The 19,712-nt window shown below is 35.5% G+C and overlaps 1 protein-coding gene across 1 annotated transcript in view; it reads left to right on the plus strand.

Annotated features, from left to right (window-relative positions):
• The window catches only part of LOC115210619 (src kinase-associated phosphoprotein 2), a 24,811-nt gene extending 5,598 nt beyond the window's left edge, over nucleotides 1-19,213 (plus strand). The window contains exons 2-8 of the mRNA XM_029779220.2: nucleotides 6,244-6,417; nucleotides 8,130-8,225; nucleotides 9,752-9,826; nucleotides 13,675-13,791; nucleotides 15,597-15,691; nucleotides 16,539-16,635; nucleotides 17,893-19,213. Of these exons, the coding sequence (XP_029635080.1) occupies nucleotides 6,244-6,417; nucleotides 8,130-8,225; nucleotides 9,752-9,826; nucleotides 13,675-13,791; nucleotides 15,597-15,691; nucleotides 16,539-16,635; nucleotides 17,893-18,437 (1,199 nt within the window). The 3' untranslated portion in view covers nucleotides 18,438-19,213. The remainder of the gene's footprint in view (nucleotides 1-6,243; nucleotides 6,418-8,129; nucleotides 8,226-9,751; nucleotides 9,827-13,674; nucleotides 13,792-15,596; nucleotides 15,692-16,538; nucleotides 16,636-17,892) is intronic.
• Nucleotides 19,214-19,712: the final 499 nt, after the last annotated feature.

Here is a 19,712-nt window from a genome sequence, read left to right on the forward strand (position 1 = left end):
TGTTCAACAAGGTCCAGTAGGTCAGAAGACCACATTTTGCTCTAATGTTAGAAGGCCATCCAGCTGCAGAAACCATTCGGCAAGCTTTCTATAATTGGATGCTCTTTCTAATGTCAGCCATTTTACAATGTACCAAGTGCTCTTCATGGCACCAATACTAGTGAAGTTACCATGTGGCTTGTAGCACTAAAATGGTTGGTAGAGTAGAAAGGGAGGTGGTTTTATGCTTGGTGTTGAGCAGTTAAAGCATGATAGATGGTGCCAGAACAGAACAGAAGTTTCTTGTTGTAAGAGATACATGGCTATCTTGCATTATATAAGGATGGGTTGAAGTAATTGGGGTGGAGCTGGAAACAGATAAAGATAAGTGCCATGATGTGTCTGAGTCTATCCTCAAAGTACAAGTTGAATGGAAGAGTGAATGGGACAGAAGATCAGGTGGATGGGTAAAGGCTGCAAGAGTATTGGAAAGAGTAAGAGATGGGGACAGGAGTGAATATAGCGAATGGTCAGTGGTAATTATGAGTGTGAGAATTGGTGATATGAATGAGGAATAGATGTCAGGAGAAGTGGCTCAGTGGAGAGGAAGTGATAACTGGCACTTATAGAAAGGGAGTGAACAGAAAAGAAGCCAAGAGTGTCAGGGAGAGCTAAACACAGATAATAGCAGAGGTGGAGGTGGTCAGAGGTACATAGGGGTGAATGTAGTGAGTAGCAAACAAAAGTGGCGGCTGGTCAATGATAAATATGAGATGACATTAAGAGTGAGATATATGTGTCAATAGTAAGTGGTTGGAGGAGAGAGAGTGAGGACTGGCAGTTTAGAAATGAGGAACCATGATGTTAAGTATGAAGGATGGATGTCAAAAGGAAGTGGTTCCAGAGAGAGAGAGAGAGAGATGCAATATGTAATTCTACTTTAATTACAGCAGCAAAATAATGCAATATTTAGAAGAGTGATGGAAGGATAAGGGGTGGGGAGATGATGGGGTAGGGCTATTTGATAGTAGTGCACTTTGAGTAGGTGTACTTCACCACCTAGCTTAGTGTACCATTTGGCTTTTTCGATACTTTTAGCAGAGTTCACACTGTTGTAAGCATTTGGACCAGGCCTCTGGTTTAGTGATTTCCATAAGCATTCTATGTACCATCACCATCTGCACTTTCTTGCTCAATTCTTTCCCCTCTTTTCAAACATTCAAGGATTTCTCACCAACCTTGATCCCACACATCTCTTACACTCTAACCACACTGAATTCTCTCTAAGGTACAAATTTCTCAGCCCCTATCTATCTCTCTTGCCCATTGTACACTCTCTACTCAAATTTGACTCAAAATGTGGTATCTGCATATATATAGACTCCACTCTCTCTGCCTTTCATTTTTCTTGTCTAAATTTAAACAATAATGATTTCCAGTCATTCTTATTTCTTTACTGTCCACAAGGGGATACACACACAGGGGACAAACAAACAGATTAAGTCGATTATATCGACCCCAGTGCGTAACTGGTACTTATTTAATCGACCCCGAAAGGATGAAAGGCAAAGTCGACCTCGGTGGAATTTGAACTCAGAACGTAGCAGAAGATCAAATACCACTAAGCATTTCACCCGACATGCTAACGTTTCTGCCAGCTCTCCGCCAGTCATTCTGGCTCAATTTTCTCTCTCTCTCATTCACCTAAATATATCTGTTCCTTCTATCACGCTCTGAACTTCCTAAACCTTCAGCAACTCTTTGACTGTATCTCCTGTTGCACTGAGAACGTTTATCTCCCTTTTTGAAATTATTGTCCTAGGTGACTTCAGCGTTCCCTACTCCTCATGGTTCCCACACTGATGCTGTCAGTGCAAAGGCTGAATCCTTTGCTATTCTCAACTCTTTACACCAACGCATTTCATTTCCTACTCACACTCCACATGGACCCTGACATTCAAACACCCTTTTCTAACCTAAAAACTCGACCTTTTCCAAACCACGTCCTTCCCTGTACCTATTGAATCATCTAATTACTGCTTCATTGCAATTGTCCAATGTGCTATCACATATTTGCATAGTACCCCCTTTCTTTAGATACTATAGCTCTCCAAGACTGGTTGGGATTCTACCAGTTTTATGTCACTTATCCCTGGCTGCACATGTCCTTAATTCCTGACCTACAAATATACTGTCTCTTGTCTCTCTACCTTTTCTGTTACCTCTATAAGGGTCTCTATTTCTTGGAGTTGGCTGGCTTCGTACCTCCTCCATTTAGGTACTTATGACCCACCCATCTCCTCACTTCTCCTCACTCTTGGTGCATCCAGCTTTCTCAACCCTTCATTAACCAGTACGCCCTTTCTCTCCAGAAACTTCTCCCTATTCACGTCTTTCCTGTTTGGTTTAAACAGAACAATTATAATATCAAGCTTAGCCTCTTGGACAGCCTATCCCTTCTCCAGACTTCAAAAGTGAAATACATATATGTGTGTGTGTGTGTGTATTAAGTGAAAGTGCATGGCCTTGTGGTTAGGGTGTTGTACTTACAATCACAAATTGTGGTTTCAATTCCCAGACCAGGTGTTGTATTGTGTTCTTGAGCCAAACACTTCATTTCATGCTGCTGTGTGATCATTTTGATATTTGACATGCGGCATACTTGTGCACCTGTACAGGTAATGTCAATTCGATGGAGGGAGTGAGTTTATGTGAACACAAACATCTGGTCACTATAAGTAAATCATCCGTGTGGTTGTTCAGTAAAAAATTGCGGAACTCTCATCTGTTGTCTAATGACAGAAGAGCTCATAAGACACACACACACACTATATATATATATATATATATATATATGCACTGCATGCATACTTATATGCTCTCTCACACACAGGCACACTCATACAATAAGTTTTCTACGCTTTTTGTGTACTATATTCACTCATATAGCACTAGTTGGACTAAAGTTAGAAACTCCTGCTCAAGTTTCTGCACAGTAGGACTGAACTCTAGAAACTATGTGACTAAACCTGAAACTATGCAAAGTGGATTTCTTAACCGCACAACCACACACACACACACATACATACACATGATTTTTCATTAAGTTTTATTTAAGTTCTTAAGAACATTCAAGCCGTTCACTAACAAAGTGACAAGACTTTTTGGAGTTAAGAGAGTTCCTGGTGTTGAGTTGATGTGTTGATTGAGCTGATGATACATACATCTAAATGTGTATATCTATTTGCCTAAAAAATCTCAGATGTAGAATCCTTGGAACGACTTACAAATCTTCACTGTGCTGCTACCACTGGCCTGCATTTGGGAATTTTTAATTTTTATTCATGGGTGTGATGTTACATATTCTTGGGGTGCTGATTTTAAATATCTAAACCATTTTGCTCTGTCACATAAAGATGTTGAATAAAATTATTAATAATAAAAAATGTGAATTTTTAATAAATCATTACTTTATTAAAATGAAACAAGTAATCAAGGAAAAACTCATTCTCTTAGTTTTAAGAACATATGTTTTTCAAATCAACATGAAATGAACCATGTTCATTATGAAATGAATCAGAATTATCAACATCAAACCAAATGAATGTAAAAAGTATGCTCCTAATGGTTAGCCTACATATTAATTCAAAAGAAGGGCCGCTTTGATTTCTGCTTGTGCTGTGCATTGGGACCATCATGTTTCAATGTCCAGTAGTAATCCACCATCATGTTGACATTCTGTTTGCCCTTGTATCGAGTTTCCATGCCGCAAATGTCTTGATGAAACCGCTCTCCTTGTTCTTCACTGTAGTCCCCACAATTCTTGGGGAAATCTTCACACTCATTCTAGACCCAAGTTGTTGGAAACTTGATATCAGGTCTTGGATCATTTTTTCATTTTCTGGGGAGCTGCTGTTTCTTAAGAAGTTTTGGACACTTTGACACCTGCTAATACTTTCTCAAATTGCTTGTCCCTCATCAGTTTCTGAATCTGAGGGCCAACAAAAATTTCTGCTTTTAGCTTGCCTTCACTTATATGAGGACACTTTGACTCCAGGTACTTGAAAGCAGATCCATTCCTGTTCAGGGTCTTTGCAAAATTTTTCATAAGCCCTAATTTGATGTGGAGTGGTGGCAGCAGAATTTTTTTTGGGTCAACTAGTAGCATAGCTTTCATGTTTTGATTTCCGAGTAAGAAGCTGGTTCTTGATGGCCAGTCTATTTGTTCATAGTGTTGGGTGTCTGCCCTACCATCTCAAAGACACAGCAAACAGGGATACTCAGTGTATCCCTCTTGAAGACCTAGTAGGAGAGCAATAACTTTTAAATCACCAGAAATGAGAAAATTGTGATTATGGTACTTGATTGCCGTTATTATTGTCTTCATATTTTTCTGTGTTTCTGGCATTTGGACACTATGGTCAGTTGGCACAGATTCAGTTGTGTTTGCCATTGTAGAGAAGAACAGCCTTTAACTTCTATTAGAAGAATCAATGAAGAGCCTCTATTCATCTGCTTTGTATGACATCCCCATGTGTTCAATAAGGCCAGAAATATTTGAATAGAAAACTAAAGAATCCTCTTTCTCAAAGAACTGAATGAATTCTGCTTCACGATGATGGTACCAAGCGAATGTTGTTCCAGGAGTTAGGAGCTTATGTTCCTGCAGTCTAGAGCCAAATAACTGTGCACTTCCTTTTGGAAGGTTAAGGTCTCTAACCAAGTCATTGAGCTCAACTTGGTTAAATGATTTGGAATCGTCATTTGTTGGTGGCTCATAATCTACTTCCATCTCATTAGTATCACTAGTATCAGACTCTGATTAAATTTCCCGTGTCTCAGGAGGCACAGGTACAGGTATATCATCTGAGTGTGGAACAGGTCTTATTGTTGAAGGAATATTTGGGTATATTATGTGATCTTTAGTCTTCTTATTTCATTATTGCTCACAAGGGGCTAAACATAAAGGGGACAAACAAGGACAGACAAAGGAATTAAGTCGATTACATTGACCCTAGTGCATAACTGGTACTTAATTTATCGACCCCGAAAGGATGAAAGGCAAAGTTGACCTCGGCAGAATTTGAACTTAGAGCGTAACAGTAGACGAAATACCACTAAGCATTTTGCCCAGTGTGCTAACATTTCTGCCAGCTTGCCGCCTTGATCTTTAGTCTTCTTGTTGAATCCAAAGTAGCAGTCATCATAGTGGTTCATCTGCTCCCGCCGTACCAAAGGGCATACATTTAAGTTTTCCAACTGACCACATTTGAGGCTTACTGAATCAACTCTTGCAAGCTTTGTGAGGTGCAAATGGCTTGCCCTGGTCTCCTAGTTTGCAACCAAAATAAGTTAAATAGCAGCACTTCAACAAAGGAGTACTATTGCTCTGGGAATCTGAAGGGGTGAATTACCCACTGACATAGAATATATCTGGCTAATTGATGCAGCCTCTAGACATTTTCACAGACTGAAAATAAAGAAAAATATATTAGATTTAACATTTAAGTCAATATAAAGTAAGTATTTTAATTTATCATTTACTTATGTTAAACAAAAAGAGAAAAGTAACATCTCCATATAACTTGACAACCTGATGTGATAGAGATGAATAAAAAACACAATGACTCATTATTTTTCATATATATTCAGAAAAAGATAGCATACAACCAATAAAAAAAAATCATGCAGACCAGTGTAATAAGTTGGATTTAGAGAATCCACATCAGTTTCTTTAGCTGTTTCTTTGAAAAACCTAGTATTTCTTGGGTTTTGTATAAATTTGAAGGTACATAGTCTAATGCACCTCGGATGATAGGTACAAATTACAAATGAGAATTTATAGTCAGGGTACCGGAGCTGTAAGTTCCACATTAATTCACCATAAGTGTTCCCTTTTTGCTTAGGCTTTTTATAGTGCATGTATGTATGTGTGTGTGATGTTTTCTGAGTAATATTTTCTGCAAGACTTAAGATAGGAGACAAAAATATTATGAGTGATAAGAAGTAGAGCGATGAGTATAATGACTAGTTTCAAGTGTTACTTCTTTTAATTAAAGACAACAATATTGTTAGTCATAATGTTGAAACTTGACATTAAACATTTTATCTACACAATTCCTTTTTTTTTGTCTTCTTCTTGAAAAACTAAAATTTTTGTTTTAAATCACAAAAATACAAACAAAACAACATGACTTAGTGCTTTTTAAAGTGATATTTGAAAATTAAAAAAAAATCTTTCTTATGTTATTTATTTCTATTCAGATGTAGAAAAGTTTCTTGTGGAAACATTAAAAAATGAGAATCTCAGTAGCAGCACAAACAAAAGCCGGAACTTACTTTTGGAAAAGTTAAATAATTTGAAGCAAGAATACCCTCAGCTTCAAATTGATGTTGTTCCACCAGTAGGAACCAGTCCAAAAAGTGTGCCGAAATCAAGTGAGTAGTAATTCTTTCGCTTTTGATTAAAGTATTATATATTATGTATGTGTTAAAACATTTCCAGTATAATAAGGAAATTATTATAATTTGGTCTAGAGTATGCCAAAAATCAAGTAAAAATGAATTTTTTCTCTTTTAAACAATGAATTATATTATGTAAATACTAAAACAATTTCACTATAATAAGGAATTATAATTTGGTTCCAAAAGTGTGCCAAATCAAGAATTCTTTCTCTTTTAAATAATGGTTTTTATTATGTTAGTACTAAAACAATTTCAATATAAGGAATTTCTTATAATTTGGCACAGTCTTTATGAATTAAGATGCTGTTCCACTAGCCACATCAAATTTTACTTTAGCCATTTTGTCTTACTTCTGAAGCTGTGGGCATTTAAACTGGCTATATTCAGCCCAAATATTCTCCCAATTTTGAACTGGCCAGATCCAGTCTCTCACACCTACTCTACAGTGTCATTATAAAAATAAACAATTACATCATTGAAATCTTGAAGCTATAAGACAATGCATGATTAATTCAAAATATTTGACAGAGTAATATGAATTCTAAGGGATTAAAAAGTGAAGTAAAAATAACTATGCAGTTGCTTCATCATCATCATCATCATCATTATCATCATTTAACATCGATTTTCTATGCTGGCATGAGTTGGACAGTTTGCTAGCAGCTGACTAGCTGAAGGGCTATTCAAGCTCCATGTCTGTTTTGGCATGGTTTCTATGGTTGGATGCCCCTCCTAATGCCAACCACTTTACAGAGTGTACTGGGTGCTTTTTACATGGCACCAGCACTTACAAGTCTGCAAGATTAGGGATACTCAGCTGGAGAGGATTCCAAGGGATGAGTCTGTATGCAAGGGCAGCTATGCTTAGCTTAACATGTCTTTTCAAGCCCAGCAAACCACCAGAAGTCTTGGTCCCCTGTCATCCTCGCTGTGAGGAAACACAAACAAATATAAAATATTAGTCAATGACTAATATTTTAATTTTAATTTTGGCAAGTTCAAAAGATAACTCTGGATGTTTCAGAGCTATTATGACCTCATCAGTTGAGTACAGACTTCACTGTATTCAAGAGACAGTCATTTAAATAAATGTACAATATTTGTTAGTGTAGGAATATGGAATTGTTCTAAGAATATATTATTCAGACAACAGCTATGTAAAAAACAATAGTTAAATTAGTGTTAAAATATTTAATCCTTTTTTATTCCAACCCACCTGAGACCATCACAGATTCTATGACACAGACTGCCTGTGAAAAAGTGATCTAAACTAAAACCTCTCATCAAAATTTCACCAGCTTAATAATGACAATGTTATTTTACTAAATTCTTCATTATTTTCAAAATTAATTGAAACAAAGGAGATGTACTTTAGAAGAAATATGGTAACAAAAGGGTTAATATATGGAAGATTAAGGACTTACTCAAAATGATTATATGGTAAGGAAAAACAATAGAAGAAAACCAAACTGGACATGCTTAATGTTTCAATTTTCACTGTTCTGAGTTTAAATTCTGCTAGGATCTACGCTGCTTTTCATAGTTAGTAAACTACCGAGGCTGATTCAGGTGGCCATATCCTACCTCTTTACTTTAACAGCTATCTTCATCATATTATCATTTAAAACTATGTTGTATTCTCTGTTGTTTTATAAAATATTCCTGGAGTTCTGTTTCCATTGTAGGTAGCAGTGTTGGTTTGTCAGAAGATAGCAGAGATGAGTCTTCATTTACTGGGGGAAGTACAAATACGGAGGAAGATGAAGTTGGATATTCAGACTGTAAGTATTTTCCATGTTTTACATTTTTTTGTATTTATCACAAGAATTTATCACTGTTTTATTGATTTTCTGTTTACAATTTTGGATTTAAGAATGGCATGGTATTATTTTCCATTTTCCAACAGAAATATTGGAATGTGAGACATAGCACTCGTAGTATTTTGTCTACCAATTATTCTTGTTTAAAAATAGTTCTGAACTCAAAAATATGACTGGATTGTTTATTTTGCTTTCATCTTTCAGAGATTTATAGAATAATTAGTAGGTATGTGCTGGTGTTAATGATTTTAGGTATAGCTGTTTTGTTAAGAAGTTCACTTTGTAACCACATGATTCCTAGTTCCATCTGAGAGTATGACATTTTGGTCAAATATCTTTTACCACAGCCTCAGGTTGACCAGTGTTATGTGAGTGGAATTTGGTAGAGATGTCTGCAATCTACATCTGTGTATGTCAGTGAAGGATGTAAACATTGTTAAGAAATCAACATGCTAGTGTCACACCCTAACATTTGTCTTCAGGCATTTGCCTTCAGAAATGTAGTAAACTAGCAATCAATTACTGAAAATTCATAATCAGTGATGCCATTGTTCATAAATTGTAGCATAAGAGAAAAAACAAACAAAACAATTGACTATAGTTCTCATTTTCAAATAGATCAGAAAATAGATGAGCATGGCTCATACAAACTAAATGAAATTTTGTTTCATTTTCATTTCTAATATCCTGTTGAATAGATTAAAATTCTACTTAATTTTAAGTAGCTTCTGTTAATAAGATGAAAATGAATCAAAATAATACTGACATATTGATGATAAATTCCTTCAAGCTCAGGCAGACGAACTTGCTGTTACCTGGAAAGTGTCCTTTGTGAAACTCTTATATAAATATAAAAGTAATAATAACAACATAAGCAGTGAATTAGCAGCACTGTTAGAGTGCTCCATAAAGGCATTCATCATATGTTGCTGCTATATCACATTTAGGGACATTCATAGCATCTATATCAAAACCAATGCTATTATATAGCAGTGAAACAAGGACACTGACAAAGAAATTGTCAAATAAGCTAGATAACAACTCCTGCTTCTGGGGTTGATAATATAAAGTACTGGTCGAGAAATCTGATTTTATTTCTATGGTGCATCCTAGTTGTGAATGGAATTATAACAGAAAACAAGACAAGATATTGTTTTTTTAGGAAAAACTATCAATCACCTTATTAATTTCTTATTTTGCATTAAATTGGGGTTGACAATAATTATAGCTTGCAGTGGAAGCAAATATTTTCATTTCTTTTTTTAATTATTTACTCTTAGAAGTTGAATACATCCAACTATTGCTAAAACATAACAACGAACAATGAAACATTCATAGGTCTCAAAGTTTTGCTAGTGATCCAACACTAACCCTAACTCAGCTGTTAGCATCTAGATTAGTACAAATAATAAAATAATAAAGAAGGAAAAAATTCTCAATTTCTTTCGCTGTATTATTGTTGAAATTTTGTTTTTCTTTCTTCACAGCAATTCCCTTCATAGCTGCCACAGACATTGTAAATCCTACCAAAACCGGTGTTTTAGAAAAGAAACGCAGAAAAGGTTCTGTTTTTGAAAAATATATTTCAGATTTGTAATATTTCAGCATATATGTTTTTTTAATTTTATTTGTAACATTCTGATATATCATTGTCCTCATCACCTCACATATATCTATGGCACTCTGTCGGTTATGACAACAAGGGTTTCACTTGATCCAATCAGTAGAACAGCCTGCTCATGAAATTAATGAGCAAGTGGCTGAGCACTCCACAGACACATGTGCCCTTAACCTAGTTCTCAGGGGGATTCAGCGTGACATAAAGTGTGACAAGGTTGGCCCTTTGGAATACAGGTACTACTCATTTTTGCCAGCTGAGTGGACTGGATCAACATGAAATAAAGTGTCTTGTTCAATGACTCAACATGCCATTGTGAATTGAACTTATGATTATGAGCTGAATGCCCTAATCACTAAGCCACATGTCTTTATGCACACAAACACACACATAGTGAAGAGTGCTGAAAATTAGTCTTGTGGAACTCACTTCATGGTGATGTAAGAAGAAGTGCTCTAATCCTTTTAGAAAAATTAAAAAACAAAATAAGTACAATATGCCATTTAAATATATTAATTTTCTTGCACTTTAATTCTCCCCCATTGATTTATTAATTTAATTTATTGCACTTTATTTATTGATGAATCTTTTTTTTCTTTATTAGTGTTTTTTCCCCCTTAAATCATACCATACATATTGAATTCATCTTATTCTGCTTAGCTAAATTAAAAGAAATTTTGTCTTTAACAAAATATAATCTCTTTTAAATAGAATTAAACCACTGATAATTTCTTTCTTTGTAACTTTAATTAACTAGTCTATGTTCCATGCTGATGCCTCTTTCTATAGGCATTAGTATTAGCAACTTGGCCCACCAAATCATGATATATTTTGGTACTACTTGGAATATATTCATCTATTTTTATCTATTTTAGCCTAGGTCAGTAAATGTTTAACCATAGTAAAAAGTTTTATTGTATCATGTTTCAATACCACCTTAACTTTATTTGATTTACTTTTTATAATGATTGTAATTCCAAATTGTCCAGGTGAGACAAAATCAAGTTATTCATTGTAACTGTCAAATCAGTGCTATTATATGGTAGTGAAACATGTACACTGACAAAAGAAATTATCAAATGGGCTTAGATAACTGCTACACAGAGATGCTACAAATATCTCTGAATGTGAAATGGCAGCAACATGTGACAAACAAATGCCTTTTCTGGAGATCTGCCATAAGTTAGTGAGCAGAACAGGAAAAGATGTCTGTGACTGTCTGGTCACTCTGTGCACCATCCAGAACTGGAAGCATCCAGATTAGTCTTGTGGAACCCTCTTCATGGTGTTGTAAGAAGAAGAAAATGTTGTCACACATCGACAACTTGATTGCAGACACTGATTTGTGATGTATCCAAGATATCAAGGCAGTGATGTTGGACTTAGAAGTGTGGTGGATGGACTTTGTTGTTGTGGCCCAGGTTGGAACCTGGCCATAAAAAAAAGAAAAATAGCTAGATTTGGACAGCAATGGGCAGTTTGCTATTACCGGTAGTCTTACTGTATCATGATCCAATACCACCCCAGCCTTATGTGATTTACTTTTTATAATGATTGGACAACTGTGGGTAGTTTATTACTATATCCTGATTATTCTATGTCTGACATTCTTCTCAGTGTTGTTTCTCTGAAAAGCATATGCTAGTATTGATCTTCTAGATCAGGGGTTCTCAACTATTTTTTTTATCTATGGATCCCTTTGATTACTATTTTATTTTGGTGAACCCCCATAGCCAATCAGTGTTTAAAAACTAGTTCTATAGAAATTTTTTTCAAAATTCCCATTTTGCTTTTCACACATTAACTTGTGTAGGTTGAACTATATAAAATATTTGAGAAAGAAATTTAGCTGATCCTTGTAATAGATACTTCTAAATCAAAACTTTTTTGTGGTACCTTAATATACTACAGTGGATCCCCAATTTACTATTTTGTTGTATGAACCCCCCAAAATCTTATATGGATCTTCAGGGACTGTATGGACCCCAGTTGAGAACCACTGTTCTAGATTAAAGAAACTTTCCTATGGTGAATTAGTGCAAGGAAAATCACAACATATACCCAGAAAAAGAGTCAAAGATGATATCATGCAGAACCTGAACCATATGAAAATTGATTTAAATCATTGAGAAGAGGAAGCACTGGATCAATTAAATTAGAGAACAAGGATTATGTCAGCATGTAGAATGTTGAATGAAGAGAGTACATGCTGAACTAAAGAGAGCACTAAGAAAAGTAGAATAAACAGATGCTAGTAACACATAACTGGCTATGTGGTAAGAAGGTTAGTTCCCAACCACATAGTTCCAGGTTCGGTCCCTTGAGCAAGTGTCTTCTACTGTAGCCTCAGGCTGACCAAAGCCTTGTGAGTGGATTTGGTAGACAGAAACTGAAAGATGTCCATTGTGTGTGTGTGTGTATATCATCATCATCATCATCATCGTTTAACGTCCGTTTTCCGCGCTAGCACGGGTTGGACGGTTTCGACTGGGGTCTGGGGAGCTAGGGACTGCCCCAGGCTCCAGTCTAGTCTGGCAGAGTTTCTACAGCTGGATGCCCTTCCTAATGCCAACCACTCCGCGAGTGTAGTGGGTGTTTTTTACGTGCCACCTGCACAGGTGCCAGAGGGGTCTGGCATCGGCCATATATATATATATATATGTATATGTATATATGTATATATTTATGTGTATGTGTCTTTGTTTATCTTCCCATCACTGACAACCGGTGTTGGTGTGTTTATGTCCCTGTAATTTAGTGTTTTGGCAAAAGAGACAGCTAGAATAAGTACTAAGTTTACAAAGAATAAGTGCTGGGGTTGATTTCTTCGACTAAAAATCCTTTTAAGGTGGTGTTCCAGCATGGCCGCAGTCAAATGGCTGAAACAAGTAAAAGAGTGTCCTTATCAGTAAATCAATCTATATAAACCACTTGGAGGCTCATGAGAATCAACAGGTACAAATTATCAGGTGGCAGCACTGTCCGTACCTTCAGGCCCCACTACATGTCTGGTCTGCAACAAGACATGCAAGACCATTCTTGGTTTAAAACACCACCTTGAGTTTCATCAATAATAAATGCTATAAACAAATGAAATTAATTTTGTGCTGACACAAGATCAAATATGTCATTTGTGTCTAATAACATGTAAGTCATTGGCTGGCCTGAAAAGTCATGTCTGTGTGCATGCAATGATGAAAGTAAATTAGAAAACTCAGGTTGAATGTAAGATGTTTATCATCTGACAAAATGAAGCAACCATTGTATATACAAGTATATAGACATACCGTGTCCAGTAAGTTCACTGTCATCAATTCACTGCAGGGAGAGTTCACCATCATCAAATCACCACATGGAAAGTTCACCATCATCAATTCACCATTTTTTGTTCAATAAAATAGTTTTTAACTATTAATGGTGAGGTATTAGGGATATATTTTTTTGGTGACCTTTCCTTGTGGTGAATTTTATTCAGGATGAATTGATGGCAGTGAACTTACCTGTAATCTAGATATACATACATATATATGTGTACCTCTCTCTCTTAATATATATATGATGTTAAACAATATAGTCATCTCATCCACTCTAGCACAGATTAACAGACTTCAATAAAATGAACTAGCAAATGAACAATATATATATCATCATCATTTTATGTCTGTTTTGCATGCAAGCATGGATTGTATATATGAGATTTGTTGTTCAGAGATTAAAACTATTTTTAACATAATAAATGTATCTGTCATATCATTGTGTAATTATTTGTGAATCAATTAATTACTATTTCAGAAAATGTACTGCTTTTCAAGTCCTATCAAAAGCGCTGGTGTGTTCTCAAGGATAATATTTTATACTATTATGATAAACAGTCAGATAAACGTCAATTGGGTGCTTTTATCCTCAAGGGTAAGTTTCATTCACCACTTTTTACCCTTTTCTTGTCCTTTTTTAAATAATGTTTTGAAATTTGTAATTTTCATGCTTAGAGGGTTTGGGTAGGAACTCTCTCTCTCTCTTCATGTGCCATGCCTGTTTTACAAGTATCATTAATCATGGTCTTCTATGCAAAAGTCTGAAGATTCATGCATTTTCTTTGTAAAGATAAAGCAGTGATTTCTCATTGTGTTCTACCACTGTGTGACACATGTCTAGAGGCCACCTCTCCTCTGTCTTGTGTACTTTAAGCCATAGTAACATCTGCTGCTATTTGACCCATAATTAGGATCTTTGACTGTACCATTGGAGGATACCTCTACAATTCTCCAAACTCCTGAACTCTTGATCAAGCAGCCTTATCACCAGATGTGGTTTAATGTCTTTCCTGGGACATTGAATAGGAACATTGATGGCTAAGTTAGTGGAGTACTGGACAACTAGCCAAGCGATAAAATCATATCTTCTGACTGGTGTTATGTTGTGTTATGGCTATGCAGACAATGATTATGTATAGCTATTGATACTACAGCTGACTTTTTTGTCTGTGGTTTTTATATTTTTCTGGGTTGAGTGTTTCATGGTGTACTCAGGGCTTCCATGAGAAATTTTATGAAGTGGTAGTTGTTTCTGGGCTCTACTGGTAGTAGTAGTATTGGTAGTGAAAGGAGAACTCCCCTCAAAATTCAATGTGACTGAAAAGTTTTTCTTTCTTTTATATTTTTTATGAGAGAGAGGTCCATAAGTATTCATGGAAACTCTTTCTCAGATGTCTGGGCCCTAGATCAAGTTACTGTATGGATCCCTCCCTTACAAACCCTGATGGTGCTGCAATTTTGTGTGTGTTTTTCTAGTGTTCTGGAACATGAGTGTTGTCATGTTCTAGGGTATTATAGCATTAACTGGATGTTGTAATGTTCTGGTGTGTTGTAGTGTTGTTAGATGCTATAATATTTTGAGGGTATTGTAGAGGTATCTGGGCATCTGGAAAAATGATTGTACTCTTAATGGCAGAGACTGCAAGTGTTGGAATTTAGAATTTTGATATTGATCTTAGGTCGAGAAGTGTTAGAATTTAGTTCAGCAACAAACTGTGCTTCTTCCATCTCCAGATGGTCTTTCATTTTTAGTGGTTTGGGCAGCTAGTTGAAGGGTTTGCTGGATTTGTATCTTATCAACACAGTATTATTTTCAGGACCTGAACAATCAACACTTCATTGGTGCAGTCCATGTAAGGGAAAATAGATACAATGAGCAGATAAAGCATATGCTATACATACATAGTAGAGACAAGTTTCCAGTGGCTTGTAGTGGGTTCCGAGTTCAAATTCTTCCCTGAATGTAGCTTAGAGAAAGATGGTTCCTCTTGCCTTAATACTCTTAATCAAAGCAAAATCTTTTAATTTACTCCATTTACATGATAATGCATGGCCTAGTGGGTAGGGTGTTGCACTCATGATTGTTAGATCATGGTTTCCACTCTTGGACCTGGTGGTACATTGTGTTCTTGAGAAAGGCATTTATTTTCACATTTCTCATTCCAATCAGTTGTAAATGAGTTCCAGTAATAGCTAGGAAGCTAACACTGTGGTGTACAAGCATCTTGTCCATGGTGTAGTGATGTAATTTCAGTCACTTATCTGCTGTGGAAACTGAGTAAAACTCTAGGGCTCATAACAGACCTACTCTAATGACATAATAGATCATGTGACTCTTCATTAACATCACTTTTAAAATTTGCTTAATTTTTCTTTTCTCTTTTGCATTTTTGCTTTTAGATTATGAAGTAAGAACAAATCCAAATGTGGTAAAAGAAGCGAGCAAAAAGGAGCTGAGTTTTGAACTTGTGTCTCCGGGAAAACGATCTTATCTGGTAAATTTTGTTTATAACATTTGTATATATTCTTATATAGATAGTATTAGATCTTTCTCTCACATAACACCTCATTCATCTTTATTGCTGTGTGCCATTCTTTTTCCTAAACCCTGATACTAATACCTTCTTTCTTTTACCTGTTCCTTCCATACTCTATCTTCCAAGAGTATCTTTGTTATTCTCTACACTACTACCCTCAGCTCACCTAAAATCATCACATTCTCATCTCCCTCTCTGGTCTATCTCCACGAGCCCAAAATCCTGTCTTTTCTTCAATCATCCTGTTTCCACTGCCATTCTGGATCCTCAGCATCCACATCTTTCTCTCTTTCATGAACCCTCCCCATCATATTTTCCTCCATATTTACTCTTTAATCCTTTAGCATTTGGATTATTTTGGTAAATGTAATGCTTATTTATTCACATTGCTCTGAATTAATCACGAATTGTCTTGTAGCATCAAAATTTTGATGATGTGATTGTTTATTTTTAGAATGACATTGTAGGGTAGGTGTGAGAAGCAAGATCTGGCTAGCTGGAACATAAAGCAGGCAGAATATTTTGGCTGGATATGGCTGCTTTAAATGCTAAAGGGTTAAACATGGGATAGCACTGAACTCCACCCTACACAATACACTCCTTCACCTTTATGACTCTGCTCTTCTCTTTTTCACAAACCTTCAACACTAAGCCTTTCCGTACTCCTCACCAACAACGTTTACTTTGTTACTCAGTCCATTACCATACTCTCACAAAAATAGGTTCCCTTCATCATGCTTTACTCTCTCTTGTTATCTCATTTAAAGTTGAATTTACTTTTGATTAAACTATTTTATTCCTTTAGTTTGTGGCTCCATCCAAAGAAGAACTGGCTGACTGGAAGTCTTCCATTGAAAATGCTGCTTTGAATATGATGACAAGTTCAATGATGGATGATCAAGGTAACAATTTTATCAATTCTTTTACCTTTTAGCATTCAAATTGACTGATTTTCACTAGCTTAAATCCAGTAATATTTATTTTATTTTGAAAAGGATGTTGCACTAACATATAATGAAGTTGTGGCTTTCATCCATAGCCAACTTGCATTAGTATAAGGATGCTAATCACTTTTCAAACCTCTCGTTCCTTTGGATTTATTGCTGTGGGTTTAGGCTACAGAACGAATAGAATTTCAAGGCTCTATCACCAAATATAATTATTGTAAGAATTTGGTAAAATCTCTATTCTATGCAGAATCATTTATACACAAGGCACCTCCATTTTAATATAAAATCAAATTAGTGATTTTGGTCATTGAAATGTGGTTTTGTGAGTTACATGGAAATCGCACTTGTGTTGGTACTTGAAAAAAAGGCACCCAATATTCTCTATAATGTGGTTGGCATTTGGAAGGGCATCTAGCCTTAGAAACCTTCCTTAAACTGAGACTAGAACAAGTTGTGTTCCTCTAACTTGTTGGATCCTGTCGAACCATCCAACATATGCCAGCATAGAAGACAGATGTGAAATAATAATGACGATGGTGGTGATGAGGATAATGTCTGTTGCAATGCTGGGGTACCACCTTGAATGGTATAGTCGGCCACATCAACATCCAACACTTATTTTATTGATATCACATGGATGAAAAGCAAGGTGGATATGGACAGGATTTGGCTTCAGAATGTAAATGGATATAACAAAAAAAGAAAAAAAAAAACAATTTATATTGCCTAATGCTCTACTGATTTTTACCTTTCACATGTCTTACAGGGACCAGTAATTGGCCTGATTGGGTCACTGAAAACATACAATCAATAAATGTTCATAAATATATATACAACTTGAAATTAAGTGTTTTGCTCAAGAACACAATACGCTGCCTGGTCCTGGAATCAAACCACAATCTAGCAATACCCTAACCACTATGCCTTGTCCCTTCACTGGTGGTGCATTATCTAACACACTCACTGGTTCGATTTTCACTCATTTATTATTTATATTATTTCTTTCAAAACTTTCATTGCTTTTGCAACTTTGTGAATGGATGTTGACTTTCAACATCCATTCACAAAGTTGCAAAAGCAACAAAGATTTTGGAAGAAAAAGCATAAATACTAAATGAGTGGAAATCAAGCCAGTGAGTGTGTTGGATAATAAGGCATTAAGACTATGACTTTCCTCAGACATAACAAAGTGTGTTTTGTATTTTTCAGATGGGGAGAGCATTTATGAAGAATTTGATGAAATCATGCCTATTAATGGACGGCCATCCATTGCTGAAGAGGTATATGATGATAACTTAAACTGTCTGCCAGATGATTCTGAACTAACACCAATCAAGAAAGCTGAGTTGCCTCCTATCCCAGGGTCACCGAAGCACTTGCTTCTCAAATCTAATATGTCTCCTCCTCCTCCAGCTCTGCCAGAAAGAAATCCTCCAACTGTCCGCCCCACTGAACCAGCTGCCTCTGATGATGGTCTGATAGGAGAAGTGTATGATGATATTGGCACTGATGTACAGAAGTTCCTTCGAAACACCAAAGTGGAAATAAAGCCAGATGATTATGAGAACATCTATTACAGCCTTTGGGATTGTGTAGCAGATGACAGCACTGAGCTTGCTTTTAAAGAAGGAGATCTGATCAGGATTCTGAATAAAGAATATGATAAGCAATCTTGGTGGATTGGAATGCTTGATGGCCAGATTGGTCTGGTGCCAAAGACATTTCTCACAAATGCCTATGAGTTAGTTGCATGAAGATTTGATATGCTAGTAGAAGAGATGTAACCATTAACAAAGCTATTTCTCATTATTTGTGTTTGTTGTACTATGCCATTTCTCAACAAAAGAATGATTTTATTTTCTTTTTATTTTGAAAAGAAATCTGTTATTGTATTCTAAAATAATTGTATTATCTATGTTATCATTGCTAATGACATCATTTTAATCATCATCATCATCATTACCATCATCATCATCTTCATCATCACAATCACTTAATGATAAAGACTCTGTGTTTTTCTATCAATGAACTGTATTATAAAATCATTTATATCTCACAAAATAGTTCTTATTTTATTCATTTGTAATAGGTTTAATTTGAGTCTTTAACGCTTTTCTTTCCTTTTTTTTTCATCTATAAATGAAAAAAAAAAACAACCCCTAATAACTTTGGTTTGGAAAGCAACCTGCTCTTTTTCTCTATTTTCTTTTATGTTTATCTATAAAATAGGAAAAGAAAAACAAAGTTGTCACAGATAACTGAATAATTACTGCGTCTCTGTCATGATGTTTTATAAATGCTGGCAAATGTGGTATAAACAAAATAGGTTTCTAGATGAAATACAAAATCTATGATTTTTTTTTACTCTATTCTATGTGAATCAATTGCCTTCACTCTTGCTTTATAGTTCCAAATGATGTGTAAAGATAATTATTTTTGTTTTATTATTTTTATTGATTAAAAATGCTATGTAAAAGAAAAAATATAATATACATGTTAATCTCATCCTGATGATTAATATATGATCTGATTTGTTATTTTCTTGTTTTGTTATTTCATGATGTTATTTCATGATACAATTGAATTGCCATTTTTTCTTTTATACTAGCCTCGTTCATTGGACTGCAGCCATTCAAGGGATACCATCTTCAAAGGTTTTAGTTGATTGCAATTACTACCCACCTGTATTTGTTTCAGTTTGGCACCTCTTTTATCAATATCTACTTATTCAATTGCTAATGGTATATATCTTTTTACAAAACGTCTGTTTTATACCAGTAAATCAGTAAACATAATATACATACATGGTGGTGTACACACACACACACATGCACATACATGAGCACTTAAAAACACATACACAAGCATATATATATATATATATATATATATATATACAACACACATACACACTTGGAGGCACGTGGCTTAGTGGTTAGGGTGTCAGCATCATGATTGTAAGATTGTGGTTTCGATTCCTGGACCGGGTGACATGTTTGTGTTCTTCTCGTTGCTCCAGTCCACTCAGC

Source organism: Octopus sinensis, linkage group LG4 (assembly GCF_006345805.1).
Source record: "Octopus sinensis linkage group LG4, ASM634580v1, whole genome shotgun sequence".
Classification (NCBI taxonomy): domain Eukaryota; kingdom Metazoa; phylum Mollusca; class Cephalopoda; order Octopoda; family Octopodidae; genus Octopus; species Octopus sinensis.